The sequence below is a fragment of the Danio aesculapii genome, chromosome 16 (assembly GCF_903798145.1).
Source record: "Danio aesculapii chromosome 16, fDanAes4.1, whole genome shotgun sequence".
Lineage (NCBI taxonomy): Eukaryota > Metazoa > Chordata > Actinopteri > Cypriniformes > Danionidae > Danio > Danio aesculapii.
Window position 1 is genome coordinate 39,801,533 of NC_079450.1, and position 27,201 is coordinate 39,828,733.

Consider the following 27,201-nt stretch of genomic DNA (forward strand, 5'->3'; position numbering starts at 1 on the left):
CAGTTCTAGAAATGTGGTCAGAGAAGTTTAGTTGGTCATCAATCGTTACTCCAAGGCTTTTTACCATTTTGGATGCAGTAATGGTTGCCTCATCCATCTTGATTGAAAAGTGATGGTGTAGAGTCGGGTTGGCAGAAACTTCAAGCATTTCCATTTTCGCGAGGTTAAGTTGAAGATGATGATCTTTCATCCAGTGTGAAATACGTAATATTTTGTCACAAATATACAGTGCTCAGTATAATTGAGTACATCCCGGTTTCCGCCATAGTCCAAACATGCGGTACAGGTGAATTGGGTAGGCTAAATTGTCTGTAGTGTATGTGTGTGTGAATAAGTGTGTATGTGTTTCCCAGTGATGGGTTGCAGCTGGAAGGGCATCCACTGCATAAAACAAATGTTGGATAAGTTGGCGGTTCATTCCGCTGTGGTGACCCCAGATTAATATAGGGACTAAGCCGAAAATAAAATGACAGTGCATCATTTCCAATTTTTAGTTGAGTTATCAATTTAACACAACTTTATCACTAGTGCTGTGATCAAACATGAACAATTTCAAACAATAATAATTTTATTAGGGACAGAGCACCGAAATGGTGCGTATGCTCTATTGGAATTGCTCTGTTTAATCTTTTTCTTCTTCTTCATCTTTAGAATGAATTGCAATTTTGAGGGTCTAAACATGCCCGAAAACTCACAAAACTTAGCATACGCTCCAGAAGGGGTGAAAATTTACGTTTGTTAGGGGATCGGAAGTGGGTGTGGCAAAATGACCTATACACATTTGATGGACTGGCCCTCGAGCTACGTTTCACGCACAAGCACGAAAATTGGCACACACATAAAACATGCCAATACCTACAAAAAGTTTTTTGGAGCGAAATCTCAAACCCAACAGAAAGTTGGATATTTTTACTTCCTGTGCCGAAAAAGTGCCGTTTGTGCCATTTCCAGGCGTATTTTAACGAACTCCTCCTAGAGATTTTATCAAAATTGGGTATTGCCATCTAAAGGCCTTGGTGATGTTAAATTGCGAAGATCTAGAGTTTTTGTCGAAGGCCATGTCCGTGGCAGCCTCTCAAACTTTGATGTTTCGCTATGAAACAGGAAGTTGGTATAACTCAGGCGTGCATTGTCCAATCCACCTCAAAATTCAAACATATGATAAGAGTGCTGACTTGAACACGTTTACATGCCAATATCCAGTTACAGTTATAGTGCCACCTGATCTAGAGTTTTCTCCGAAGGGCGTGTTCGTGTCGGCCTGTCAAACCTCTGTGTTTCGCCATGGAGGAGTAAGTACTTATAACTCAGTCACACAATGTCCGATGTGCCTGAAACTTCACATGGTTGATAAAATTCCTCTCCTGGGGACATCTACATGCCAATATTTAGTCACAGTTATAGCGCCACAGGAGGAAGCTTGGCATAAATCTGTGATTTTTTTCAGATTTTTAATATATCTTTTAGCTTAAATTAATATTGTCCACTGTTCTCTGTCATCCTAAGGCCACTGGGCCACAGTGAGCCCAGGTGAGAGGTCCCTTTCATCACTGCTTGCTGCTTCAATATTATAGTATAACTCATCTGCATCACTTCTACTTACAGTAATAACAACCAATACTTTTTTAACATTAAGTGCAGGTTGTGTGTGCACCGTGCATGTGTTAATGTGTGTTTATGTGTACCCGGGTGTGTCTGTCTCACAGCACTTAATAGTGTATACAGTGTGCACCACTATAAATAGTCAACACTCAACAAAAGACACTCGACTGGTTTGGACCAGGTGTCATTCAGGAATGCAAAATACCCACAAATCAGCATACTAGTTAAAACCCTTATTGTCCTGCGTCTCACTTTCAGTATTTCGCCGCAGGTTTCCACAGCACTTTCTGCTGAATTTCTTCAGGCATTGTTGCAAGACAAAAGCTTTTAGTCGTAATTGGATAGACAATGCTATCATTCATTTGTGTTTGTGTGGTGGAGGGTTACCTGAACAACGGACGCCCTGAGCGATGAGACCCCACATGAAGTTAGCGCAGTATTCACACCAGTGCGGCCCTCTGAACGTGTGCACCTGCACCAAAAACACAGCAATAACTGGAAGTCAAAACACAGACTCTATACATGCACCAAGTTAATTTTAGTAAGCAAAAACTAATGGTTCAAAAACTGTGTTGGTAAGTTTCTTTAAAATATTTATTAATTACTGATTACATCATTAAAATTGCATTTACAATACTATTCTAATTACTTTGTCTTAAATGTAACTTAATTACACAATAAGTCAATTAATAACTACTTTAAATCCTGATTAATCTCAATACATACGCAACAGACATTACACTTTTAATTGTTTCAGTTTGAATTAAACAACTACAAACATTTAAAACATACTTATTTCAGTACATACCACATTTATCTTATAAATATATTTATCTTATTTATATATATAAAACCATATTTTTTCCTTCACCAATTTTGACTGATTTCTGTGAGAATCTTGGGTACATGCATGTTCCAATAGGTCTTCTGCAGTATTTATGATGATTGGGATGCAATTCAACAGATGATTCATCTGAAAAATCTACCTTCTGCCACTTTTCCAAATGATCAACAAAAAGTCAAGTTATTAATTGTTGCTCTTACAACTGGGATTGATGACGAGACTTTTGTCAGGTAGTGTACAACCTGGGACATTACCAACACTAAAACAACCTGAAAATTAACATAATAACATGTGTTCTGTCTGACAAATCAGTTTATGTACTTTGTATCCTTCCAGAAAACAAAATTACAACACATTGTAATATAATGTGTTTATTTTGCATGTCATTTAAATTCAGGGAATGCTACGCAATTTACAGAGCATCTGTCAAATAAGTGAAAAAAACTACCCCATAAAAAATAAAGAGTTCACATAAAAGGCAACATGCATGCATTCACATGCATGTACATTTTCTTCATAATACAACAGTATTGACTGATGACTGATGAAAGACTGATGAAAACACAAGATCAGGATTTTGAAACTTATCAGAAAAAAAAAAACTTACACAGCAACTTTTTATTATTAAATCACTCAAATCAGTCATAGTTTTTTTTTCGCAAAAAGTAAATATTATATGTGATGATTGGGATGCAATAACAATTATTAAGTGCTAATAATTGTTATTGCATCCCAAACATCACATATACAGCAGAAAAAGTGGACAGAGATTTTTTTCTGTTTTCAATAAAAGCAGGGATAACTGATAATAAAATATCTGTGTACATGTGAACATGGACATGACCCTTAACAAAACCATTAACTAAATGACCTAAAACTTAAATGAACTAAACTGTAAATGAACTAAAACTTAAATGAACTAAAATGTAAATGAACTAAAACGTAAATGAACTAAAGCGTAAATGAAAAGCAAATAATTGAAGTAAATGAAAATAAATAATTAAAAAATGCAAAACCTAACCTTGACACACATACACAAACCTATTTATACTCTTTCATTTATGAACTCTTTTACACTCTCTAAATCCCACTATGACAGAAAACATTTTGCAGAATTACTAAATGTTTTATTCTGCATGATTTATCAGCTATTTTCCTCATGAGGACCAGAACATTGTCCCCACAAGATTAAAAATGACTGGGTTTTATATATTTTTGAAGACATTTTCATATACCCTGTACAAAATATCTGTTAATTAACAAGTTTTTCCATTTATTTATGGTTGTGAATTGCATTATGGGACCTTGATCTTTGCTCTGTCGACTTCTTATGTTGAAAATTCAACTCTACAGTTTAACAAAGTGACTTTTATTGACATTTTAGTAGTTTGAAATAATATAGTGTAAAATAAATAATATAGAGAGAAATAAGTCTGTAAAATAACAAAACATGTACTGGCAGTTCAAAATATCCAGACAAAATATCACTTTGATTAAAAATGTCAATAAAAGTCACTTTTTTAACTTAAGGTTCAAAAGTTGTTGAAAGAACAAAGCATAAAAACATGAATGACAAAATATGGAAAACTACTAATTTATGAATATTTTTTACAGTGTATGCACATACACACACACACACACACACACACACACGCACACACACACACACACACATACGCACACAATACATTCATCTCTACATCATTATTTATTTCCAGCTAAAAGCTCATAATAAATTTCTGAAGAAAATGAATGACAACGTTTCCAAATGATCTTTCACTGCACTCGACAGCTAACAGAACTCAGTCAGTCTCTCATTCAGACTGGATTAACGCTGGAATTAAATGGGATATTCATTTATTTTTCCCAGGAAAATTGACTCATTTAAATAATATTCAAGAGTTCACACTTAGCTTGATGATTGATTATAAAGCGTTTATGGCATGCTGTCCCGGGAGAGAGCCCTGAGTGTTTGTTAGGCAAGAGGGGAGTTTGAGCTCAGGTACAGTAGGTCTCGAGAACTCCCCTGCTTATTTATGACTAATGGCAATGGGATTGGTAATTAAGAGCTCACCAATGGTGCCAATTTGGTTTGGTCATTTCACCTATGTTACATGTCTTTGGACAAACCCATAAGATAACATGGAGAACATGTTAGCTTCACACAGAAACGTCTACTGGCCAAGTAAGGATTTGAACCAATGACATTCTTGCTGTGAGGCAACAGTACTAAACACTGAGCCTTCATGCTGCCCTGTCAAGGGAAAGGAGGGAGGAGTAGGAGGGATTCTTTAAGATGAAGGTAATTAAGGTAAGAAACGTTTTTATATAAAAAGAAACATTTATTTATAGTGAGTTAGAAATCACCAATTGGTGAATAGGGATTGGTGCTAATGCAGGACCAGCTGTGGTCAATCATAAGCATGTGATCTTTTCGAAATTATTCATTCATTCATTTTTTTTTTGACTTAATCGCTTTATTTATCAGGGGTCGCCACAGCGGCAACTTATCCAACATATGTTTTACGAAGCGGATGCCCTTCCAGCTACAACCTACCACTGGGAAACATCCATACACACTCATTCACACACATACGCTACAGAAAATTTTGCTTACCCGATTCACATATACCACATGTTTTTGGACTTGTGTGGGAAACCGGGGCACACTGCTGCCCCCTCTCTCGAAATTAGTTTAAAAATAAAATTTACTTAAATCTAAATTTACAAGTAAAAAAAATAGCAAAAAAAAAAATACATTAACAACAAAAAATCTTAACAAAAACAAAAACATCACATGAAAGAGATAACTAAAACATTTCAGCTACCAAATATAAAACAAAGAAATAAGCAGAACCATATAAACTAAACACAAAACAAAAAAATAAATAAAATGTGTATTTAATTAATAAATACACAAAAATCTAAACAAAAAACAAAACAAAATATGAAACAAACAAACAACTGAAATGAATAATAAATAAATAAATAAATAAATAAATAAATAAATAAATAAATAAATAATACATAAATAAATAAATAAATAAATAAATAAATAAATAAATAAATAAATAAATAAATAAACAAGCAGAAAAGGAGTATAAAATATACCAAAACAGCATTTAATTTCAGGCTAATTTACTAAAACTAAAATAATAATTAATATAAAACAAAACATAAACAAGACATAAAACCTGCCCACCTGCTCCTATGCAATGATCAAAGAACTTTAGGCAAGGGCAGAGGAATGTGGCTCAGATTAAAACTTGTTTGAAAAATGACAGCCAGTGACGTCTGAAGCTGTTCTCTGAAGCTCTTAAAGAGTCATGGAAAGATTCAAGAGAGTGAGAAAGCACTCGAGGGTCAGTTTGTTGACAGAGACAAATCTGCTGCTAGTCAAAGCTCTGAGGTAACATTTAGGACTAGAGGCTGCTACTGAACGCCTATTGAAATAGGGTGTTGTTATAAATTTTGACATTTATAACACATATGAGTCAGATTACAGGACTGCTGGGAAAAAAATATGTGTCTGGCATCTGTTACAAAGCTGCCGACAGTCACACATAAAGCATGTTCTCATAAACGCCCTTGTGCAGTCAAACACTGCACAGGGACGGACAAAAGACACACTTTGGCACAAAGCCCAAGAATACGAATGATGAAATGTAAATATCATAATAAGAATCCTCTTTATCTTTATTTTGAACTACTGATTATTCTGAAACCTACTAAACTGCCTGCATTCTGACTGAATGTCTCCTTATATGTGATATGTGATTTGCAACATGCACATGGCAAAAACTGCAACAAATTTATATTAATTTAATTTAACTTCATTTATTTTAATTCTTACAGTCAGGTTTAAACTAGCTCTTTTTATTTTAATATTTTACTTTCAGTTTTATATTGTTTTTACAACAATAAACTAATTCTAGTTCTCAATGTATTTGATTTATTTTATTATTAATGCATTATTTATTATTTTTATTTTCTGCACCCTACTTTAGACAAAAGCTCGTAATCTAATAAAATCGCATATCACTGAATATGCATAACATACTAACATTTTATACAATTTTTTGCAAATTTGGGAAAGATATTTCATTAGCTTTATTAGTGACATTGCAAGGTGTTTTGTAGGATGCAAATTAAACTAATTGACCCCAATATACAGACAGCACATAAAATGTGGAAAAAATAATCAGATTTTCCTTTCATATTTTCTATTTTATTTTATATTATTTGTAATATTTTTGTAATATTTCATTTAAATGTTATATTTAATTTAAATGTTTTCTGTTTTTTCTCAGTCCATCATCTTATATTTATTGTACATTTCTACTAAGCTTTCACACATTTATTAACAGTTAATTTTGTTTATTAATTTATATTTAATTTAGTTTAACATTTTATTGAAAAAAATCATGTATAATTTTTTATTTATTAGTATTTAGTTTTAATTTAATTTGTATTTGATTTAATTAGATATTTTATTATATTTATTGTTTTATTTAAAATTATAATTTTTTTTACTTTTTTAAAAATGTAATTTAATAATACATTTTATATTTTATTATATTATATTTAATTGTATTTAATATTTTATTTTTATTATTTTAAATATAATTTTTAATTTAACCGACATTTAATTTTATGATATATTTATTTTATTATATTTCATTATTTAATATGGGATGACACGGTGGTGCAGTGGGTAGTGCTGTCGCCTCACAGCAAGAAAGTTACTTGGCATTTCTGTGTGGAGTTTGCATGTTCTCCCCGTGTTCGTGCAGGTTTCCTCCACAGTCCAAAGGCATGCACTATAGGTGAATTGAATAACTAAAATTGGTCGTAGTGTGAGTAAATGAGTGTTTATGAATGTTTCCCAGTACTGGGTTGCAGCTGGAGGGCATGCACTGTGTAAAACATATGCTGGATGAGTTGGCGGTTCATTCCACTGTGGCGACCACTGATGAATAAATGCACTAATCCGAAGGAAAATTAAATGAATTTAAAATGATTTCATATTTTTAATGTAATTTAATTACATGTATTTACAATTTTTGTCAAAACTGTTTTGTTTCTGCCTATCATCCTGTATTTAATGTATTTACGTGTCCACTAAGCCATCACACATTTTAGATTTGCTTTCTTAAATAACACATTTTGCTCAAAACAAGATATCTTAGAAGTCAGCATAAACTACAACTCATCTCCATTACACAAGAATCACATCAACGACACCTAAATAGCCAACATAACAAGTGAGCAGTCTAGAATCTGAAACCCAGCTCTGATTCTAAACAATGGCGATGCCCTTATGACTCTGCTGACATCATGAGCAAGACATTACTAGGTAGTGACACGCTCAAGTCAGATGATTATTTTGTTTTGCTCTTCCGGGCTTTAGAGAGGATGTCAGATGATGATACACTCTTCATTCGCAGCCAAAAGCTGGAAAGGCATGAAATGGGAGAGAGTCCATTCAGCAGGAGGTCATTGATTTGCACGATCAATCCCATCAGTCAATAGCGCTGTTAATGGATTAAAAGCCTAGGCAATTACGCGCAGATAGATTTAGGCTTATTGATACAAAGCTCCTTTGTATGTATACTGTATATCTAAACGCTGTCTACACATTAACATTTGAGATGTAGTAAACATCAGAACAGCCTCTAGTAATAATGGGTAATATGATCACACTTCACTTTGCTAACACTGTATATTAAGTTTTTATTAGTTAAAGGTGCTGTATGCAAGTTTTTGATTCTTCTAAAGCATAAAAACACCATAATATGTTTGCAGATATTTAAGAAACATGCTAAGTGAACATTCTTGTTTAACTGAAAAACAATAGCCCCTTTCACACAGTGAAACCGTTAAATATCTGTAAAACTTTACCGGTGCGCTGTTCAAACAGGCAAGAACGTTCTGGAATTTTTCGGGAAAAGACCGTTCACACATCCATTCCAAAATACCAGTAAATTCTGACATCATTAACCAGAAATGACCTCTAAACGGCTGTGCTTGTACTTGTAAACAGAAAGGGTCGGGCTTTTGTTGATGGCTGGTCTGTGTGTGTAAGTGTGTTGGCACTCACCGGCTGCTTCACGTGCACACACGTCAAGCAACTGAAGCAGAGCTTGAATGTAAACAAACGGTGGTTTATCATAAGCATTTTATCGATCATTTTTTACACAGTTAGCATTAAGAAGGAACATAGAAATGTTATCTGACTACCATCTAGCAGCTAAATGTGTCTGAAAAAATATTCAAAGGCTTTTATTTATTTACATAAACAGCACATATGTGAATTCGTCTGAATGTTCTTAATGGCTGGAGTAGACGTCTCATAGCAGCGCATTCTTAGTGTGAAAGCGCTTTGTCTGGCAATTTTACATCTGCGCTCACACAGAACAGCATTTCGGCAAATTACCGGAACAAATTTACCGGTATTTTCAAAAAGGGCCTGTTCACACATGATCTCTTTTCCAGAAAATGATGTTCTGTATGGTCTGTAAGTCTCGTTTTTAGTCCTGTTTACTGTGGTCAACTGCGGCACTATCTTTTAACTAGGCAAAATTATTTAAAGGTCTATTACTTTCTTGTTTTAGGCATTAAAACCAAACAGTTTTTTGTATAATCTATTTTACATATTTTATGCTCTCTTTTACATTATGTGCCTATTGCTGTTTTTTTTATTGCTATTTGCTTATATTTTCTCTGTAAAGCACTTTGTGCGACCTTGTGGCAGTTGGAAATGTGCTATATTAATAAATCGAACTTGATGTGTGAAAGGGGCTATTGCTTAAGTCAGATATTCTGCTTTGAAAATGTCTGTTACGTGCTGAAACGTCTATCTTTGTTTTGGTCCCTTTAACCCGCCTACTGACAGTTTAGCCAATTATTTTTCAGCTCATTGTGTTGCCTTGGTGGAAAACAGTATATTTCATTTATTCTGTCATGAAGGCTCTCAAAGTATGGGGGACCAAAATGCGACCTCCGGTGGACAGTAGCAGACTTCGAAATGAGACTCAGATTCAGAGTACCACATGAGGCAGTTATTAATTAGCAAATAATATAAATATTACAAGCGTAAACATTAGGTGAGCAGGTTACATTGTAACTCCCAAGATATGTCGTGATCAGCAATTTGGCTGTTTGCACCAAACAAATATGGCAGAAATTTAAATACAGCCAATTAGAATCACAGAATAGTTAACTCACTGCACTCAAAGAAAGGTTTAAAAGATTTACACGATCAAAAGTTCAATTTCAAACAATTTATTTGATTTTCAAGATCTGAGATCTCAAATCTGCTGCTGCTTTCAGTAGTAAGGCAATACATTTTACGTAAAATGGCATTCAAACTCACATTCTTAGCATTTAACACTGAATAAAGCACATGAGGTGTACACTGTCAGATTATCCTGTTGTTCAGCTGCAAGAAATAGAAGCCCCTTCTAAAATATAAACTCTAGGTGTTGGTTAGAACAAAAACTCCTTTTGATACGTAAAATATTCCTTCTATCGTGTGCCATTGCTTTTATTTAGAACACAGTTTAAATCACAGTTTAAATCAGCCTTTAGGCTTGATAGTCAGGCTCGCTACTGTTGATGATCTGGCAATCTGCGCTTGCGTGCATTGTGAACCAGGTTTGCAATACCTAGTTCAACCACTGGGTGTCAAACCTACATACTGCACTTAAATAATTGCATATCTACAAATGATACAAATTAACTTAGATTTGGGGAGTAAAAATACCGTGTCTGACATGGGCTTCTAGCTACACATACAGTTGAAGGCAAAATGATAACCTTTCCTGTCAAATTTTAAAGAGCGTCTATTATTATGCATTCAAAAAGGTATTATTTTGGTTTTGGGGGTCTCCAATAATAGTCTGATAGTTCTGACAAACTCCCATACATCAATAGTCTTTTCTGATCCTTCATTTAACAAATGGCCAGCTAATCCCCCATTGTAGGCATGTAGATGGCTGAAGCACTCGTCAGAAAAATGACAGGAACACAGCACAAGGCTGAGGCTATAATACTGACTCTTCACAGCCTCATCTTTGGGTAGAGAAAACTAACTTTCCCTCACACTGCAGAGCACAGCGTCTTCGTGACATGATTCTGCTACAGTGTTTGTCGCCGTCTTCCTTTTTTTGCTACAGTGTTTCAGAGCCGGGGGTTTCAATTTCCCCTGGTCTGCGCATGCAACAAATGTGCGCGGCTTGAGTTCCATATTAAAGTCACACTGACACAGATAAAGACTTGTTACCAAGACGATTCATTTCAACCACAATGAGTCGACTCTTTTATAAATGAATCAATAGTTTTAAACACGGCGCACTTTCAGATTTTAGCATTAGCTGGATATTTCACTTCACTTAGAGCTGTGTTACACACTACATGGAAGGTCATTTTCAAAAACCCATAATAGGGGCTCTTTAATCCAAATATTTCCCAAGTGATGTTTTACAAAGCAAGGGCATTTTAACATGACTTTCTTTTAACAGTTTATAAGGTAAATATTATTAGCCCCCTTTCTTTGTTTGTTTCCCCTTACTGGCTACAGAACAAGCTTTATTTTTAGAGCTATGGTCCAAATCATTGTTAATGTGCATACAAACATCACCCTTGGCTGGTAGATTGAGTATAGTGGATCTTTTCACAAAGCATTTGCCTTGCTTCATATAAAGAGCTGTTCAATTTCTGCATTCACTTTGTTTTTGTTTTAAAGAGTACATGACATGTCCAATGAACTTGATAATAAGGAAATGAGAGAAAAGTTGTAAGCTGTACATCTGTATACATGACTTTAAAGTTAAGTGAAGCTTAAGAAATACCACAACTTCAGTTATCTAGCTTACTAAGAACAGAATATTGCGTTTGTAGCACAGAATGTTGACATCTCCCATTCATTTCAATTATATCAACAGGTTTTGAATTAACATTGAATGATTTACCATGTCATTGACTTCGCTTCATGCTGATTTGAATACAATTAAGACAATACTTTGATTAAGAGTCCACCATGTAAACAGCGATTTTTGATTAATTTAATCAGATTAATGTCATAATCGAACTAAACAGAAATCCGATAAAGGCGTGGCTGCATAATTGAAGTGCAGTACAGACATGTAAACACCTCAATCAAACTATTACAGTCATGTAGGTTTTTCGCTGCATTTTGCGACAGGATAGTCTATACACAGTTTAACACTATTCTCTGCACCTACCAAGTCGGTAAAGGACCACAGACACCTGCTCTTACAGTCAGTGGTATAAAATTTAATTAAAATAGCACTCTTCCGGCAGTTCATACTCGCATCCAATATCTCATTTGTCACAGGGGGCATGCACCAAATGTTCATGCATGAAAGTGAAAGTGACAAACTGCAGTTAAAATCTACGAATTAAAAATGAAACACCCAAAATTACATGACACCGCGGAGGAAATGTGGATAGCTTGGTGAAATTAAAGACGGTAATCAAATTATGTGTTATAACGATAGGAACATTCAAACAGCAACTCATGTAAACACCTTAATCTTATTATTATCTTATTTAGATTAAGGCAAATAATTTGATTACTGATGTCCATGTAAACGTAGTCAATGTTGATGCTAAATATGTTGCTTCTGCTTCCGTTGCATTCATATGATTCTGTTATATAATTCTTTTAGTCATATTTCTGTTCATACTGCATGTGGAACTTGTTTGCTGAACTATAATATACTGTATTTGTCTTTTAAATGATTTAAAATCAGAACGAACACTTACTTTTTAACATTGCTAATATCCCCCTCTGACTCGGAAAAAACCCAATATATACTATTATTCAGTTACTAGAACAGTACCCTGAGATTAGATTTGAGAAGCGGTAAACCGATAATGCTGTGCATACGTGATTCAGCAGATGGTGAACCGAACACAAACAGTACATGACAGCCTGCTGTGACTGAATTAAACTTGAACAACTGCAGTGCGGGTAAACCAAGGGCTTAAATGAGAGGGTCTGGTGAAAAATTGTAAGTTTATTTCATAACAGAAAATTATAATGGAATTTAAATAAGCGAATCATGCTTCAGTTGGGTTGCAAAACTTAACTGTAAGATATATTTCAGATCATACTGATGTTTTAACTGACTGAAATTATAATTGCTGACTAAATAATTTTGGTATGTTGAATCCTAATATGGGTGGATTGTAACAAAAGATCCGGTTCACGATAAAAGATCTAAACATCCTATCACTACTCTGTATCTAACCTCAGAAGCAGCCTTGCACATATATTTTACTTAAGGGTGCTGTCTTGTGGGTTGCTGTATTTTAATTTGAAGATGGGTAGATGGTAGTGGTAGATGATATTGGTCATGTGTCCTCTGAATACATTTCAAAAAATGTGTGGTTAAGTTTTTAATTCTACAATATTTACTCTGATATGATGAATCTTGCACCTTATTTATAAAAAAAACTAAAACTAATACTGAAACTAATAAAAACTAAACTAAAGCTAAGCAATTTCAAAATATAGAAACTAATAAAAACTAGTAAATCTACATCTAAAACTACTTAAAACTAACTGACTTTGAAAACAAAAAGTAAAAACAAAATAAAAACTAAAACTTATGAAAAATCTAAAATTATTATAACCTTGCTACAATACCCAATTTCTAAATCCAATTACTATCTTACTAACTATTAATAAGTTGCTAATTAGTAGTTTATTGAGTAAATAGTTAATTGTTTGTAATTACACATTAAAATAGTGTTACATACAAATAACAGTGAACATACAAATAATTACAGAACTTAACTGATTTAAAGTAACAGTTTAACATATAAACCAGCACCTACCTTAAAGTTGTGTATCTTCTCATAGTTGCAGTGTTTCTCCGGTCCGTCCTTGAGTGTGGTCCGTCTGCTCAGCGGCGATGGGCTGATCTGTGAACAAGCCAAAATCTTAAGAGGTTTCCAGAGAAGAGCACCCCTGCTGCCCAGATTCACACCCAGAGCCAACGCCAACAACTCCTGGTGCTTGCGTTCCTTCTGCTTGGCTTTGTGGGGGGCTAATTCCCCTACTGCCGACCCTATGATGCCACCAACTGGGGCTCTGGCTGTGGGAAGAGCCTGCATCTCCTCTGTGGAGGAGGATGAGAAATGATGTGAAATGAAAGCAGCAGCTGATTTTGTCCTGCAGTGTTTGGAGATGTGGGCCGAATGAGAAGTGGGACAGCCTGGTCCTGCATTGGGCAGGGCTGGGGGTAGGGGGTGAGTTGGGTGGGCTGCCTGGGGGCAGGAGTGTGTCTCAAAACAATAGCACGCATTCAACACTCTGAGAGAAGGGCAACATGAGAAGAGACTTTGTGTCAGCCTTGTAGACACATCTCAGCAGGCTTTTGGAGTGGGATGGGTAAAATCCTAAAGACTGCAGGGTCACTATAGTTAACTTAAAACTTTTATCCACCCCAAAAAGTAAAAATGGCATAAAAATAAACATAAGTTGTATTGTTTAGCCAAGATTTCTCATTTTCATTTATTTACAGTAACTTAATATGCAACTGTTTGAGTGGTTTGAAAGACCCACCCCCTTACTGACAAAGGTCTAAAATTTGTCCTCTATACATGAGCTTATTTGTCCTATTTAGACTGCTATGCCACTATAAATTGTGAAAATAACCACACGAAAAAGCGTCCATTCAGAGACCTTGGCTGTCCCTTTGGTGTGACTTCAGTTAATCAGTTTTGACCAATGCAAAATTCTTCATCAGTCCAACATCCAGCTGTACAAGAAAACATAATCTGACGTGAAATCCTTTACTACTGATCAGTGGTGTAAAGTAACAAATTACAAATACTCAAACTACTGTAATTGAGTACTTTTCTCAGGAGTTGTAATTTACTAAGCCGTTTTAAAAATGTGTACTTTTACTTTCCCTTGAGTACATTTTTACTGCAGTATCGGTACTTTTACTCCACTACTTTCCTTCAACCTGCAGTCACTACACTCTCAGAAATAAAGGTACGGGAGCGGTCACTGGGGTGGTATCTTTTCAAAAGGTACACATTTGTACTTGAAGGGTCTACATTGATATCTCAAAATATATTAGTACCTAAAAATTTTGAGGAACACTTTTGTACTTTTTAGGTACTAATACGTACCCTTGAGGTATTAATATGGACCTTTTTGATGCAAATTTGTACCTTTTGAAAAGGTACCACCCCAGTGACAGCTCCCGTACCTTTATTTCTGAGAGTGTACTTTACTTTTTCCTGTCTATGAAATCAGTCCTGTCAATTCTGTCCAATCAAATCACACATAGAAGTAAAGAGGTAAATCACATCATAAAGAACTACCTCAAAACATGGGCGATTTATAATTGCAGCAAACTGTTTGGAAGCATTAAAAGTGTCCAAGAAGATGTCTGATTCTTTACACTCATTGACCCAGTGAATGTTTAGATGCATGTCAGTGATGAGAAGATGATGGATGTTTACTGTATGATGACCGAAATTGCCTTAAACACCCAGCAGGGACAATGACATCAGATTAACGTTGTACTCCAAGGTCACAGGGACGTTGCATTTTGTTTGGAAATGTTAATCAGAACCCAACATTCAGACCGAAGTCAATGTTTAGTGTCCAACCTAAAATCAACCAAATATCGTCAACAACGTCTAATGATGTTACAGCTTGACGTTGTGTGAATGTTACCTCTATGACGTCTATCAGACGTTGTATTTTACACATACACATTCAGGAAAACTGTGAATAAAGACTGTGCGTGGTGTTTTCTTTAAAGGTTTCCACCCAACATTGTGAATTTATAGCAAAATTAGAATATCGAATGAATGAAATTAATGAATGAATGCATGAATGATTCATTCATTCATTCATTCATTCAATCAATCAATTAATCAATCACTGCATCAATGAATGAATTAAGGAGTGATAATTTCAACATAGGCTCATTCTGAAAACGTAGCCCTATTTACATTTCTGGAGATGGTGAATTATGTAGTATTTTACGACAGAACAGCAGGAGCGAATGGCACTTGCGAGAGAACTCTGAGATCTGAGACAAAAAAAAACGTAGCTCCTGGGATGTATCTGGCAGTCTCCAGAAATGTATATATATGAACGTTTTCAGAATGATCCTGGTTTGGATAATTCTTTCTGTTTCGTATTAAATGAGTAAAACATGATTTTTTTCTTCTGAAAATTAGCATTTTAATACTACACAAAGATGATTGTGTTATCTTTTCATAAAAAAGAAAAAAACATGAAATTTTAAACTTCTGTCAGCTCCCCAAAAGATTGCTGATCTGTAAATGTACAGTATCCGGCTGAAGGTTTTCAGTTTATCAGTAGAAAATAGCATTCTATAAACACAACCTAATACTTTTACTACATTTCAAATAAAAAAAAAACAGTTCACACACACATGTACACACACAATGTCAAAAGATTAATGAATACACACATACAGTACTACCAATGATACTAAATGAACACTGAAACTCAACACTTTTAGACATGATTTCACTGCAGTTCTCTTGAGTTTGAGGCTAATCCTGCAGCTCAAAGCCAAAGAGCTTGGCTTTATATGTTGCAAAGTCCAAGATTTGCTGAAAGAAGAGCAGGTTCACTCTCAAAAAAAGAAACCCTCTTTATAAAGTTGAGCAGAGGTTTAGTTTATAAGCTCTCTGTGAGTGTCAGCTTCTGATCTTAACTTTACTTACAAATGGGATCAGCGTTGAGGCAGATTAATCCTGTAGCACAGAATAATCCTGTAGTGTCGGAAATCCGTGTTTTGAGATTCAGGCTTGCTTAGACCATTTAAATCTGGTCTCATTCTGTGCAATTTAAAGGTAAAAAAAAGTATAATAAAAAATAATTGAGGGAAAAAAAAGAATTCCCTTGAAAATGTTAGCTTAGAAATTGCTAGCAGATTTTACAAAAACATTGCAAGTAATACACTCCATTTACATGACATTCTGATGTAAAAAGCTCACTGAAAATACAAAAATCTTGGGTAAACAACCCTTGAAATACTACCTATGTAACAGAGGCCGGTCAGAGCTATGTAAGCAACCAAGATTCAGCTGGTCTCAAGAGACACATTAGCAACCGATGCTAGAAGTTGTGGGCTTTTCTGAAATACCGCAGAAGTGTTTCATTATTGTATACTGCTTTAGGTTATATTGCTTCTGCTTTATTTTCCAGTTCTGGGTTGGGGCTGGAAAGGCATCCACTGAGTAAAACATATGCCGGAATAGTTGGCGGTTCATTCCGCCCCTGATAAATAAGGCACTTTATCAACAGTAATATTGGATTTATTTTAATTGCGTCTGCATGTAAAACAATATAATTTGCACAAAAAAGTACGGGGTTTTTCTCTAAAGAAGTTACTACTTTACCCCATTTAGAGTGTCATTATTGAGGTTTTTCGGAATAGCTAATGTGGTTCAAACGATAGATCTGTGTCAGAACAACTAGATTTTGGGAAACACTCGTCACTACATTGTTCTTTTCCCAAACGATGCATCATACTATGATAGTGCAGCCACGAGTTATGTTGTTGTTTGGGAAACGCACCCCTGACTGAGACTTTACCATTGAAAATCTTTATTTTGTATTGCAGAATGTTGTAAAAAGCTCAGATTTTGCGTACTATTCAAGCATTTTCTTTTTCCAATAATAAGTATGGTTTTAAACTACAAACAAAATAGCTGCTTCTGCTTACAAACTGTGCACATGACAATAAATGCATAAATCTTGAATTCTCTTCAAACAGCAGCTTTCACACTATCCCCTAGAATTAATGTTTTTTCATACGTACCTTTATATACATTTATGGAGAGCACCAAATATGTCCCAAGAGCTAAGTTTTTTGCAGTTTTTGTTTTAGCGAATCCACCAGAGGCCGGTGTGTACGCTTTTCGAGATCTCAAGTTTCTCTCACGAGTGCCATTTGCGCCTGCTGTTCTCACGTAAATCCACCAAAGGCCGCTGTTGACTGACTGTTTGACTTACTGAATGACTGACCAATCGACTGACCCACCCTCCTTCCCTAAACCTAACCAATTGTATTGACTGACCCACCCACCCACTTCCCTTAACCCAACCAACAATTTTCAAAAGCAATCCAGAAAAAGAAAAGCCCTCGCCTGATTTTTACCATGTTTTCAGATTTTAACACATTCTCACCCTGTTATTTACATGTTTATTTATTTATTTTTTTTGGCTTTTGTTTTTTTCTTACCTGCTTTCTGGAACCGTTTTTCACCGGACTCGAACCTTGTTTGAGTGGTCTCAAGGCCGCATGGCGAGCTAACAGGACAAACTAGTAACAGTGGGAAAGCCATCCATATGGAGGTAAACGTTCAGCTGTTAAGCGCAAAAACCACATCGCCCCGTAACATTCGTTTTAAAAATTAAATGCAGCCATATGGCTACATAATTTGCGATCTCCAGAAACATATAGGGCTACGTTTTCAGAATGAGCCTGTGTTGTGATATACAGTATCTGCATTATAAAAATTATTTGAAAAATTCTGTATCAAACCAGTATCAATTAAGCAAAGTAAGTAAAGGTTTATTTATATAGCACCTTTCTCAGACATAAAAGAAAACTGGAAAACCCGTAACAGAAAACCCCCCAAAAAATCCAAGAACAGAAACTCCAATGTAAAGCCAGCCCTCCATTGTTAATTAAAAGCTTGACCAAAAGCATGTCTTTAAATGTTTTTTTTTAAAGTTCAACTGGACCCAGAGTTCTCAGTGCTAGAGGAAGAGAGTTCTAGAGCCTTGGAGCCACAACACAGATTGGTGTTCTGGGAATGGCTAAAAGGTCTTTTCCAGAAGACCTCAGAGACCAGCCACAGAAGTGACTATGTAAAAGATTTTGAATATAAAGGGGGGTCTGACCATATAGAGCTCTATATGTAATTACTAAAATCTTAAAATGTACTCTAAAACTATTAGGAAGCCAATGAAGGGCCGTAAGCACTGGAGTAATGTGCGACCTCCTACTGGTGTTGGTTAACAGCCTCGCAACTGCACAACTTGCAAACGCTCCACAGAATTCTGTATTAGGAGCTCATCAGAAACAAATGATCTATTTTTTGTATTCAGAAAGCATATTTAATTGATTTAATACATTTACTTGGGTAAATTTTGAGCAAAAAGTACATTGAAATTAAAGATTGTTTTTCCCAGAGTAAAAAAAAAGTGGAACTTAGTATTAGATCGTAAGATCAGAGAAAGCCAATGCAGTGCATACAACCTTACTCCTTGCCAAAAAGTGGATGAAAGTGGACATAAGAGATGCATTTCAACTGCAGATGTAAACAGTGTTGAATACTTGCAATCTGACTGATGAAAAGCAACTCAATACCAGATTTAAAGAGGCCCTAATTACAATACTGTGGCTTTTAATCATGCAATGTGTTTAAAAAAAGCATTTAAAACTTTGCACGTTGCCTTTTTTTATTAACTTCAATAATCAAAACATTACTACACTGATCAAGGTTGCTTGATGACATCTATGGCTCCAGAAAGACTCGTTAACACCCATGGTGCCCTTTTCATTGAACAAAAGGCTCTTTAGATGACTAAAATGTTCTTTACTCTAAGCACACAGTGGTTCTTAAGAACTGATCGTTGAAAGGCTCTTTCAGAAACCCAAAATACTTGAGAAATAAGAAAAAATAATAATAATAGATTTGAACATTTATTATTTTATGAACATCCAAGAATAATGTTACTAAAAACCAGGTGTAAATAAAGAATGATGAATTTGCACGGTTCAACAAAAAAACAATCAATTATAGTAAGTTATAGTGAATATATTACAGTACTTTTTAACCATACTATACTAAAGTACTTAAGTTGTACTTAGTTGTGATACTTCAACAGTTGCTGTGGTAAACAAATGACCCAATAATGTACTAAGTATCCTATAACTTTATATTATACTACAATACACTAGAGTTTACTGTTGTAAAACTAAAGCATAATACAGTATTTATTACAGCTTATCTCTTCTATAACGTTAATGCTAAAGTATGCTGTAGCATTGGTTAATTTTAAAGTGTTGTAAATACTATAATGCATATACTGTATGGTTGTGAATTACTACAGTGTTGTTTTCATGTGGTCAGATTCTAGTTTGGGGACTATGACCCTTCCCAGCAGGAGACTGATGCCGAATCCAACAGCACTGTCTGGGTATTTGCTGAAATATGCTGTAGAACAACACATGAGAATTCCTAAGCTTGGAGATACAGGACAACCAATGGGCAGCCGGTCATTCGCATTATTACACCAATGAGTAAAATGTTATGAGATTAAGAATGAACAGGGAAGGAGATCTGATGAGTAAAGTAGTAAGAATGGTAAAGAGGAAGACAAACACAAATACAAGATACACTGCATTCAGGGACACGATATACCAGATTTCCCAGTAAAGTGAGACAGGGATGAGTGAAAGCCTCTTACAGTTGTGTCCAGTACAGTGTTGGGTGGAATTAGTTACAAGTCAAGTAAGGGATTATTTTTAATTTTTAGATAATTTAATTAGTTACTTACAATAAACTTGCTTTAAATAATGTTCAAAAACTCTACAGTTCTGTATAAATCAATTTAGAGAAACAGAGTGATAAATACTTTACAGAATAATTCTATTTTTCAACTAAAGAAAGTTTATCATTTATCAGAACTACATATAGTTAACAAATAATTGAGAAATGAGTTTATGACAATATAAGGCATAAATTCAGAGAAGCAGAGTATTTATATATATATATATATATATATATATATATATATATATATATATATATATATATATATATATATATAAATATAAATATATATATATATATATATATATATATATATATATATATATATATATATATATTTTTTTTTTTTTTAATATATATATATACACAGTTGAAGTCAGAATTATTAGCCCCCCTTTGAATTTTTTTTTTTTAAATATTTCCCAAATGATGTTTAACAGAGCATCAGAATTTTTTTTAAGGAAATTTTCACAGTATGTCTGATATCTTTTCTTCTGGAGAAAGTCTTATTTGTTTTATTTCTAGAATAAAAGCAGTTTTAAATTTTTTAGAAAACATTTTAAGGTCAAAATTATTAGCCCCTTAAAGCTATATATTTTTTTGATAGTCTACAGAACAAACCATCATTATACAATAACTTGCCTATTTACCCTAACCTGTCTAGTTAACCTAATTAACCTAGTTAAGCCTTTAAATGTCACTTTAAGCTGTATATAAGTGTCTTGAATATTATCTAGTAAAATATTATTTACTGTCATCTTGACAAAGATAAAATAAATCAGTTATTAGAAAGGAGTTATTAAAACTATTATGTTTAGAAATGTGTTGAAAAAATCTTCTCTTTATTAAACAGAAATTAGAGAAAAAAATAAACAGGGGCGCTTCAACTGTATATATATATATATATATATATATATATATATATATATATATATATATATATATATATATATATATATATATATATATATATATATAAATATTATATATATATTTTTTGTTATTCAGATTTTTTGCATATTAACTTAATTATAACAATAATTGCAAATGAACGTAAATAATCGACTAAAGAAGCTTTAATTTGTCCGACAGCTACACATGCTTAAGAGACAACAGAATTTAAATTTCTGCCAATATGTATGAAATATAGTGTCATTACTTTCAAACATTATGGGCCCTATCATCCACCCGGCACAATAAGGCGCAAGACATGTATGGCGTGATTTGTTGCTATTTTTAGACCAGCGCAACAGTAATTTTCACGTTTTGCGCCACGTTGTTTAAATAGCAAATCCACCTTTCTGTGGACTAATGGGTGTGCTGGTCTTGAAAAATAGTGTGTTAAGGCGCATTGTTGGTGCATTGCTATTTTGAGGAACTGAAATATACCGCACCATTGACCAACTAAAAGATGGTTTATGTCCAGTGCAGAGCACGTTAGTTATGCGCCTATGCAAGTCCAAACGCGTACACATTGCTTAATACACACAGGATGTACAGCAATACATAAATATCTTTACATAAGTAAAAATAAAGGATTAAAACATTACAAAAAATCTTATTTTCTACATAAATACCACTACCTCCATGCCTTCTTCTCCTCAGGGCTTTTTTCAGTTTATTTATGACAATTAGCTTTTGTATAATGTAATTATTATTAGCAGTATTATTTATTATATGCATATTTATATTTGTTTTAATAAAAACAAGTCTAGATTTGTCCACCTGTCAGGTTTTGGAGTCATTTGCATCACCATATGGAGCATAAGAACCAGACGTGTGTGGTTGGATATAACTCAGTTTTTTTGACCACACTCCATTATTATTGTTCATTTATTCGTTTTCTGGAAATTAGAACTGAATTTAGAAATAGTTTTGAAACAAGTCTTTGTGCTTAACAAACGAAATTAAATATGTAGGCTAATGGATGTCTTCAGTGGAGTGAGTTTCCACCATTTCCCCATCCACGAAGGTAAAGGAGTAAAGTAAAGAGTAAAAGTAAAGAGAAAGTAAAGAGGCTGAATGGAGGAGGCTCATTCTTTATCCTTGTGCTGCAGATGGTCTGTTTAACTGTTTTCTCGCTAGTGATGCATTCAGTGTTTCCACTTACAAAGTCTGCCATGTAAATAGCAATTGCGCCATGGCGGGATACAACTGACTCTCAAAGGGAATGGAAAATCTGACTCTGATTGGTTTAATGCACATTATGCTCAAAACATAACTCTTTAAGAGAATAAGCACAACCCTGTTAGACCATGCGCCAGGGCACAGAATGTATTTTTCCATCCTTAAAATAGCAAACGTGGATTCGGACACACCCTTAACACATTTGTGCCATGCGCTTTAGACTTCACGTCTAGATCGTTAAAATAGAGCCTTGTGTGTTTTGATGCATAGAGTGCATACAAAGACAGAACTGGAACTAACCTAACAAAAACTTAAGATCAGAGTCCTAAAATTATTATACCTAAATGAATATGTTAGGGGACAATATTAAATACAGCTTTAATACACAGGAAAAATAAAAAAAAAAACATAAAAAAATACTGAATATAGTTGTTTGCAATAACTCATTTACATTTAAATGTATTACTTTTCTATTCATAAACTCTTATTTTAATGGTTATAACTGTTTAATAAAACTGATTTGTTTAAATGCACCAAATTATTGACTATATTCACTGAAAAATGCATAAAAATATTATTTTTCAAAAGGGGGTGTACTCATATGCTGAGCACTGTATAATTGTTTACATTTTAAGCATATTTTTTTTAAAACAAAACTAAAAGGTCCTGTTTGACTCAAATTTAAAGAATGAAGAGTATAGTTTCTATTGTGTATGGTTTGAGATTTATGTGGATTAGTATTTAGTCAATTAATTCAATTATTTACTAAGTAGCTAAGTTACTTTCCTGCGAAGTAATTAAAATTGTAATTTAATGCAGTTATAATGATGTAATTAGTACTTAGCATTTGATTACTTATTTTGGACTACTTACCCAACCCTAGTTCAGTAAAGAAATGAGCGTTGCTAAATAAATAAAAAATACATATATAAATGTATATATAAAAAGCACTAGTGTGTTTTTATTGCTGCAGACCTCCACAGTGACACATTTTTTGTGTGTGCAGGGGGCACAGGGCAGTTAACATGTGTTCTAGTTGACCAATATGGGTGTTTTTAAAGCCTATGCCAATATCTAGGGCACAAGGCAGCTGATGGCTGTTATAATGGTGATGTATATAATCAATAGAGCTGTTTAGTTTGTATTCCTAACACTAAAGAGAATCAATAGTTCCCTTCAGAAGTTCCTACTCTATACATTTCCAATAGCAGTCTATTGTTTATGGGTAAAACAAGTTTATTAATTAACATTTTCGACTAAAGTTTTGTAAATACAAACTAAAATGCTTTATGGATGTTAGAAAATTAGGTTTTAAAATAGAGTACTGGGAATTTACTGTTTGTGTAAGCCTCAATTGTAAATACTTTAATAGAAAATGTTGTGTGCTTTAAAAAAGACTACTCATTACAGAAATAATACATTTCAAAAAATATAATAAAATACACTCAGAAACTGCTGATCTACTGGAAATTTCATGCACAATCATCTCTAGGGTTCACAGAGAATGGTCTGAAAAAATATCCAGTGAGCGGCAATTCTGTGGGTGCAAATTCCGTGTTGATGCCAGAGGTCAGAGGAGAATGGCCAGACTGGTTCAAGGAAACAGCAACTCAAATAACCACTCGTTACAACTGAGGTATGCAGAAGAGTATCTCTGAATGCACAACACATCAAACTTTTAGGCGGATGGTCTACAGCAGCAGAAGACGACACCGGGTGTCACTCTTGTCAGCCAAGAACAGGAAACTGAGGCTACAATTCACACAAGCTCACCAAAATTAGACAATAGAAGAATGGAAAAACTTTGCCTGGTCTGATGAGTCTTGATTTTTGCTGCGAAATTCGGATGGTAGGCTCAGAATTTGGCATCAACAACATGAAAACATGGATCCATCCTGTCTTGTATCAGCGGTTCAGGCTGGTGGTGGTGGTGTAATGGTGTGGGAGATATTTTCTTGGCACATTTTGGGCCCATTAGTACCAACTAAGCATCGTGTCAAGGCCACAGCCTACCTGAGTATTGTTCTACATTGTATAAGCGCTATACAAATAAAGGTGAACTGAATTGAATTGAATTGAACTGAGTATTGTTGCTGACCATGTACATCCCTTTATGACCACAGTGTACTCATCTTCTGATGGCTACTTCCAGCAGGATAACAAGCCATGTCATGAAGCACAAATCGTCTCAGACTGGTTTCTTGAACATGACAATGAGTTTGCTGTACTTAAATGGCATGCACAGTCACCAGATGTCAATCCAATAGGGCACATTTGGGAAGGGGTGGAACGGGAGATTCGCATCATGGATGTGCAGCCGACAAATCTGCAGCAACTGCGTGATGCCATCATGTCAATATGTACCAAAATCTCTGACGAACTTTTCCAGTAAATTGTTGAATCTATGCCACAAAGGATTAAGGCAGTTTTGAAGGCAAAAGTGGGTCCAACCCGGTAGTAGTAAGGTGTACTTTATAAAGTGGCCAGTGAGTGTATTGTTTTGGTAATCTTTAAGTCTGACCATTTGCTTTAGCGTTTGGAGTTCAGCCACAGTATACTTAACCACGCCCTTTTAATCATTAGTTTGATATGAGGGAATGATGCACAAACAGAAAGCCCCGCCCCCTATTCAATATTCCATTTCAGTTGGAAGTACATCAACATACTGACATAAAAGTTCCAGCAACTTCCGGTTCACCCAGACTTTAAAGATTTACCTTGATTAATGAGTTGATAAATAATTAATAGATCCGTTGTTTGATTGGTTGACAGTACAATAAAAAAAAAACAATAACAAAACTCCAAAATGGCTTTTCATGTATAGTAAATATTCAGAAAAATGGTAATTTTCTAGCAGCACATTATATATTTTTTGACTATTTATTTATTTATTTATTTATTTATTTATTTATTTATTCTACAGTGTAGGTCAAATCATTTACAAACTAGCAATGCAGATGTCAAAATGATTAAACACAAGGCATTTTATCTGACATATCAGTGTATTTGTAGGACCAGCATCCAGATCAGATAACCTAAACCGCAGAAGCAAATACAGTAACTGAGTGAGGGTCACAGAAGATAAAGGGATGCTGGGAAATCACATAGAGTGATAAAAGGGAAGACGGAGACGAGGCGCTCAGACAGTGTGAGTGCATGAGCAAGACTTGCACGTTTTGTACTAAGGCAGAAGTCTCCTTGTCTCCTAAAGAAAGAGGCACAAAGCAAGAAACAAAAGGGAGACAATAAGGCCTAGTCTCTTTTTAGAGACCACTGTATTGACAGAAGAGACCCTGCAGCTGAGGAGATAGACAGAACTAGGACACAAAGTGTGTACAGTACAAAACCACATCCTACTGTATGTGGTGCAGACACACAGAGAAATGTGCTATATTTATTGAATACACTGTTTAATTCATTTCAAGTCTGTTAGAAGAGCTACTGTAGATATGTTTACATACAAAGTTGTGAATTTTACTAGAATTGGAAAACTGCATAATAATTTGTGAATAATGCATCCAGAAAATGGAAATTTTAGCTGATGCAATAACACAGAACTCTATATTTTGAAGTCAATAACCAATAATAGGCCAATAAATACAAATCTTAATGTAATATTTATTGAGTCTGATTACAAAAGCAAATTGCAAATAAAAACAGTGGATAAATAATATTAATGTAAAATCTTAAGAGCAGAAAACAAGAAAACAGTAGGAAAACTTGAATCTTTTCACAAAATAATTTCTCTTTTATTTTCACAGTGGGAAAACTCCTACATTATTTAACATGTATTTATTTAGCCAGAGAAGATTTTTAACTTTAGATTTTAAACTACAACAATTTACTTTAGAAGCCACGTTGAAATCCTGATATCTCTGGATATGTTTGCGCCAGTGAAGTCTTTTTGGTGTTAAAACAGTACTGTGGTTACTTAAAAGTGAGGACATGGCTTTTTATGGGTGGGAAGTATGTAAATGAATCACAGAACAACGTTTATTAATCTTTGTGCTTATCAAATTATAGGTGTTTGCACCATTATTAATGTCTATTATTAAAAGCATGAGCTGTAGTTGTTGTAGCTGGAGAACTTTTTCCACATGTGATTATTTGAAATGCTACAGAATTCATCATTTGAACAGATTGTTTGCAAAATATGTTTACATTTCTTAAATTTGTTTCAAGAAATAAAAGACTACTTAAAATAATCAACTAGGGTGATTCATGTAACACTAGCACGATCTTAGTTCCCTCGGACAGCATGCGATCTGTTCTCCTTGCACCTGATCTGTCAATAACACAGATGTTTACATTTATTTAAATTTTGTGAAATCTCACATAAATGCAGTCAGATATGGCTCACGGCATGTAGACATAAGGCTGAGAGCATGGGTAATAAAAATAAGAATAATTCTATTATATAGCACTTTTCTAGACACTCAAAGCGCTCTACACATTGGAGGAAATCTCCTCATCCACTATCGGTGTGCAGCATCCACCTGGATGACATGACAGCAGTCATATTGCGCTAGACCACACACCACACACCTGAAGAGTGATGAAGAGACAGTGATGAAGCCAATTATGATATATGGGGATGGTTAGGAGGCCATGATGGACAGAGGCCAGTGGGCAAATTTGTTCAGGATGAGTGCCTCACCTGTCATCATCCTCACCTGTCATCATGAAATGTAAACTAAATGACAAAATAAATATTTGTCCACTGATCTGTGCTAAAAAAATGAAATTTCTGTATGATTTAAATGATTTCAATCATTTTTATGATAAACACGCTGTATTTTGCATATTTCCTGTTCAATTACAGCATGGGGAGCGAGGTGAGCAGATTGCGCAATCCCTTGCAAATCGGCTTGAGGCCACCCCTTTTGCTCACTCAGTGTATGCAACCAATGTAGTGCTTTATTAAAATGTTTTTATACATTGTAGACATTTTTATTATATGTCCTCACTTACCATGTAATAGGTAATGTATTTTACATAAGTCTATCACTTATTTAGTGTTAGAATCTGAC

At 34.5% G+C, this 27,201-nt stretch overlaps 1 protein-coding gene across 1 annotated transcript in view; it reads right to left on the minus strand.

Moving 5' to 3' along the window:
* Window positions 1-27,201, minus strand: part of chn2 (chimerin 2) — a 120,380-nt gene that overhangs the window by 17,097 nt on the left and 76,082 nt on the right. The window contains exons 7-8 of the mRNA XM_056474773.1: window positions 13,313-13,399; window positions 1,990-2,074 (exon numbers count right to left, since the gene is read on the minus strand). Of these exons, the coding sequence (XP_056330748.1) occupies window positions 1,990-2,074; window positions 13,313-13,399 (172 nt within the window). The remainder of the gene's footprint in view (window positions 1-1,989; window positions 2,075-13,312; window positions 13,400-27,201) is intronic.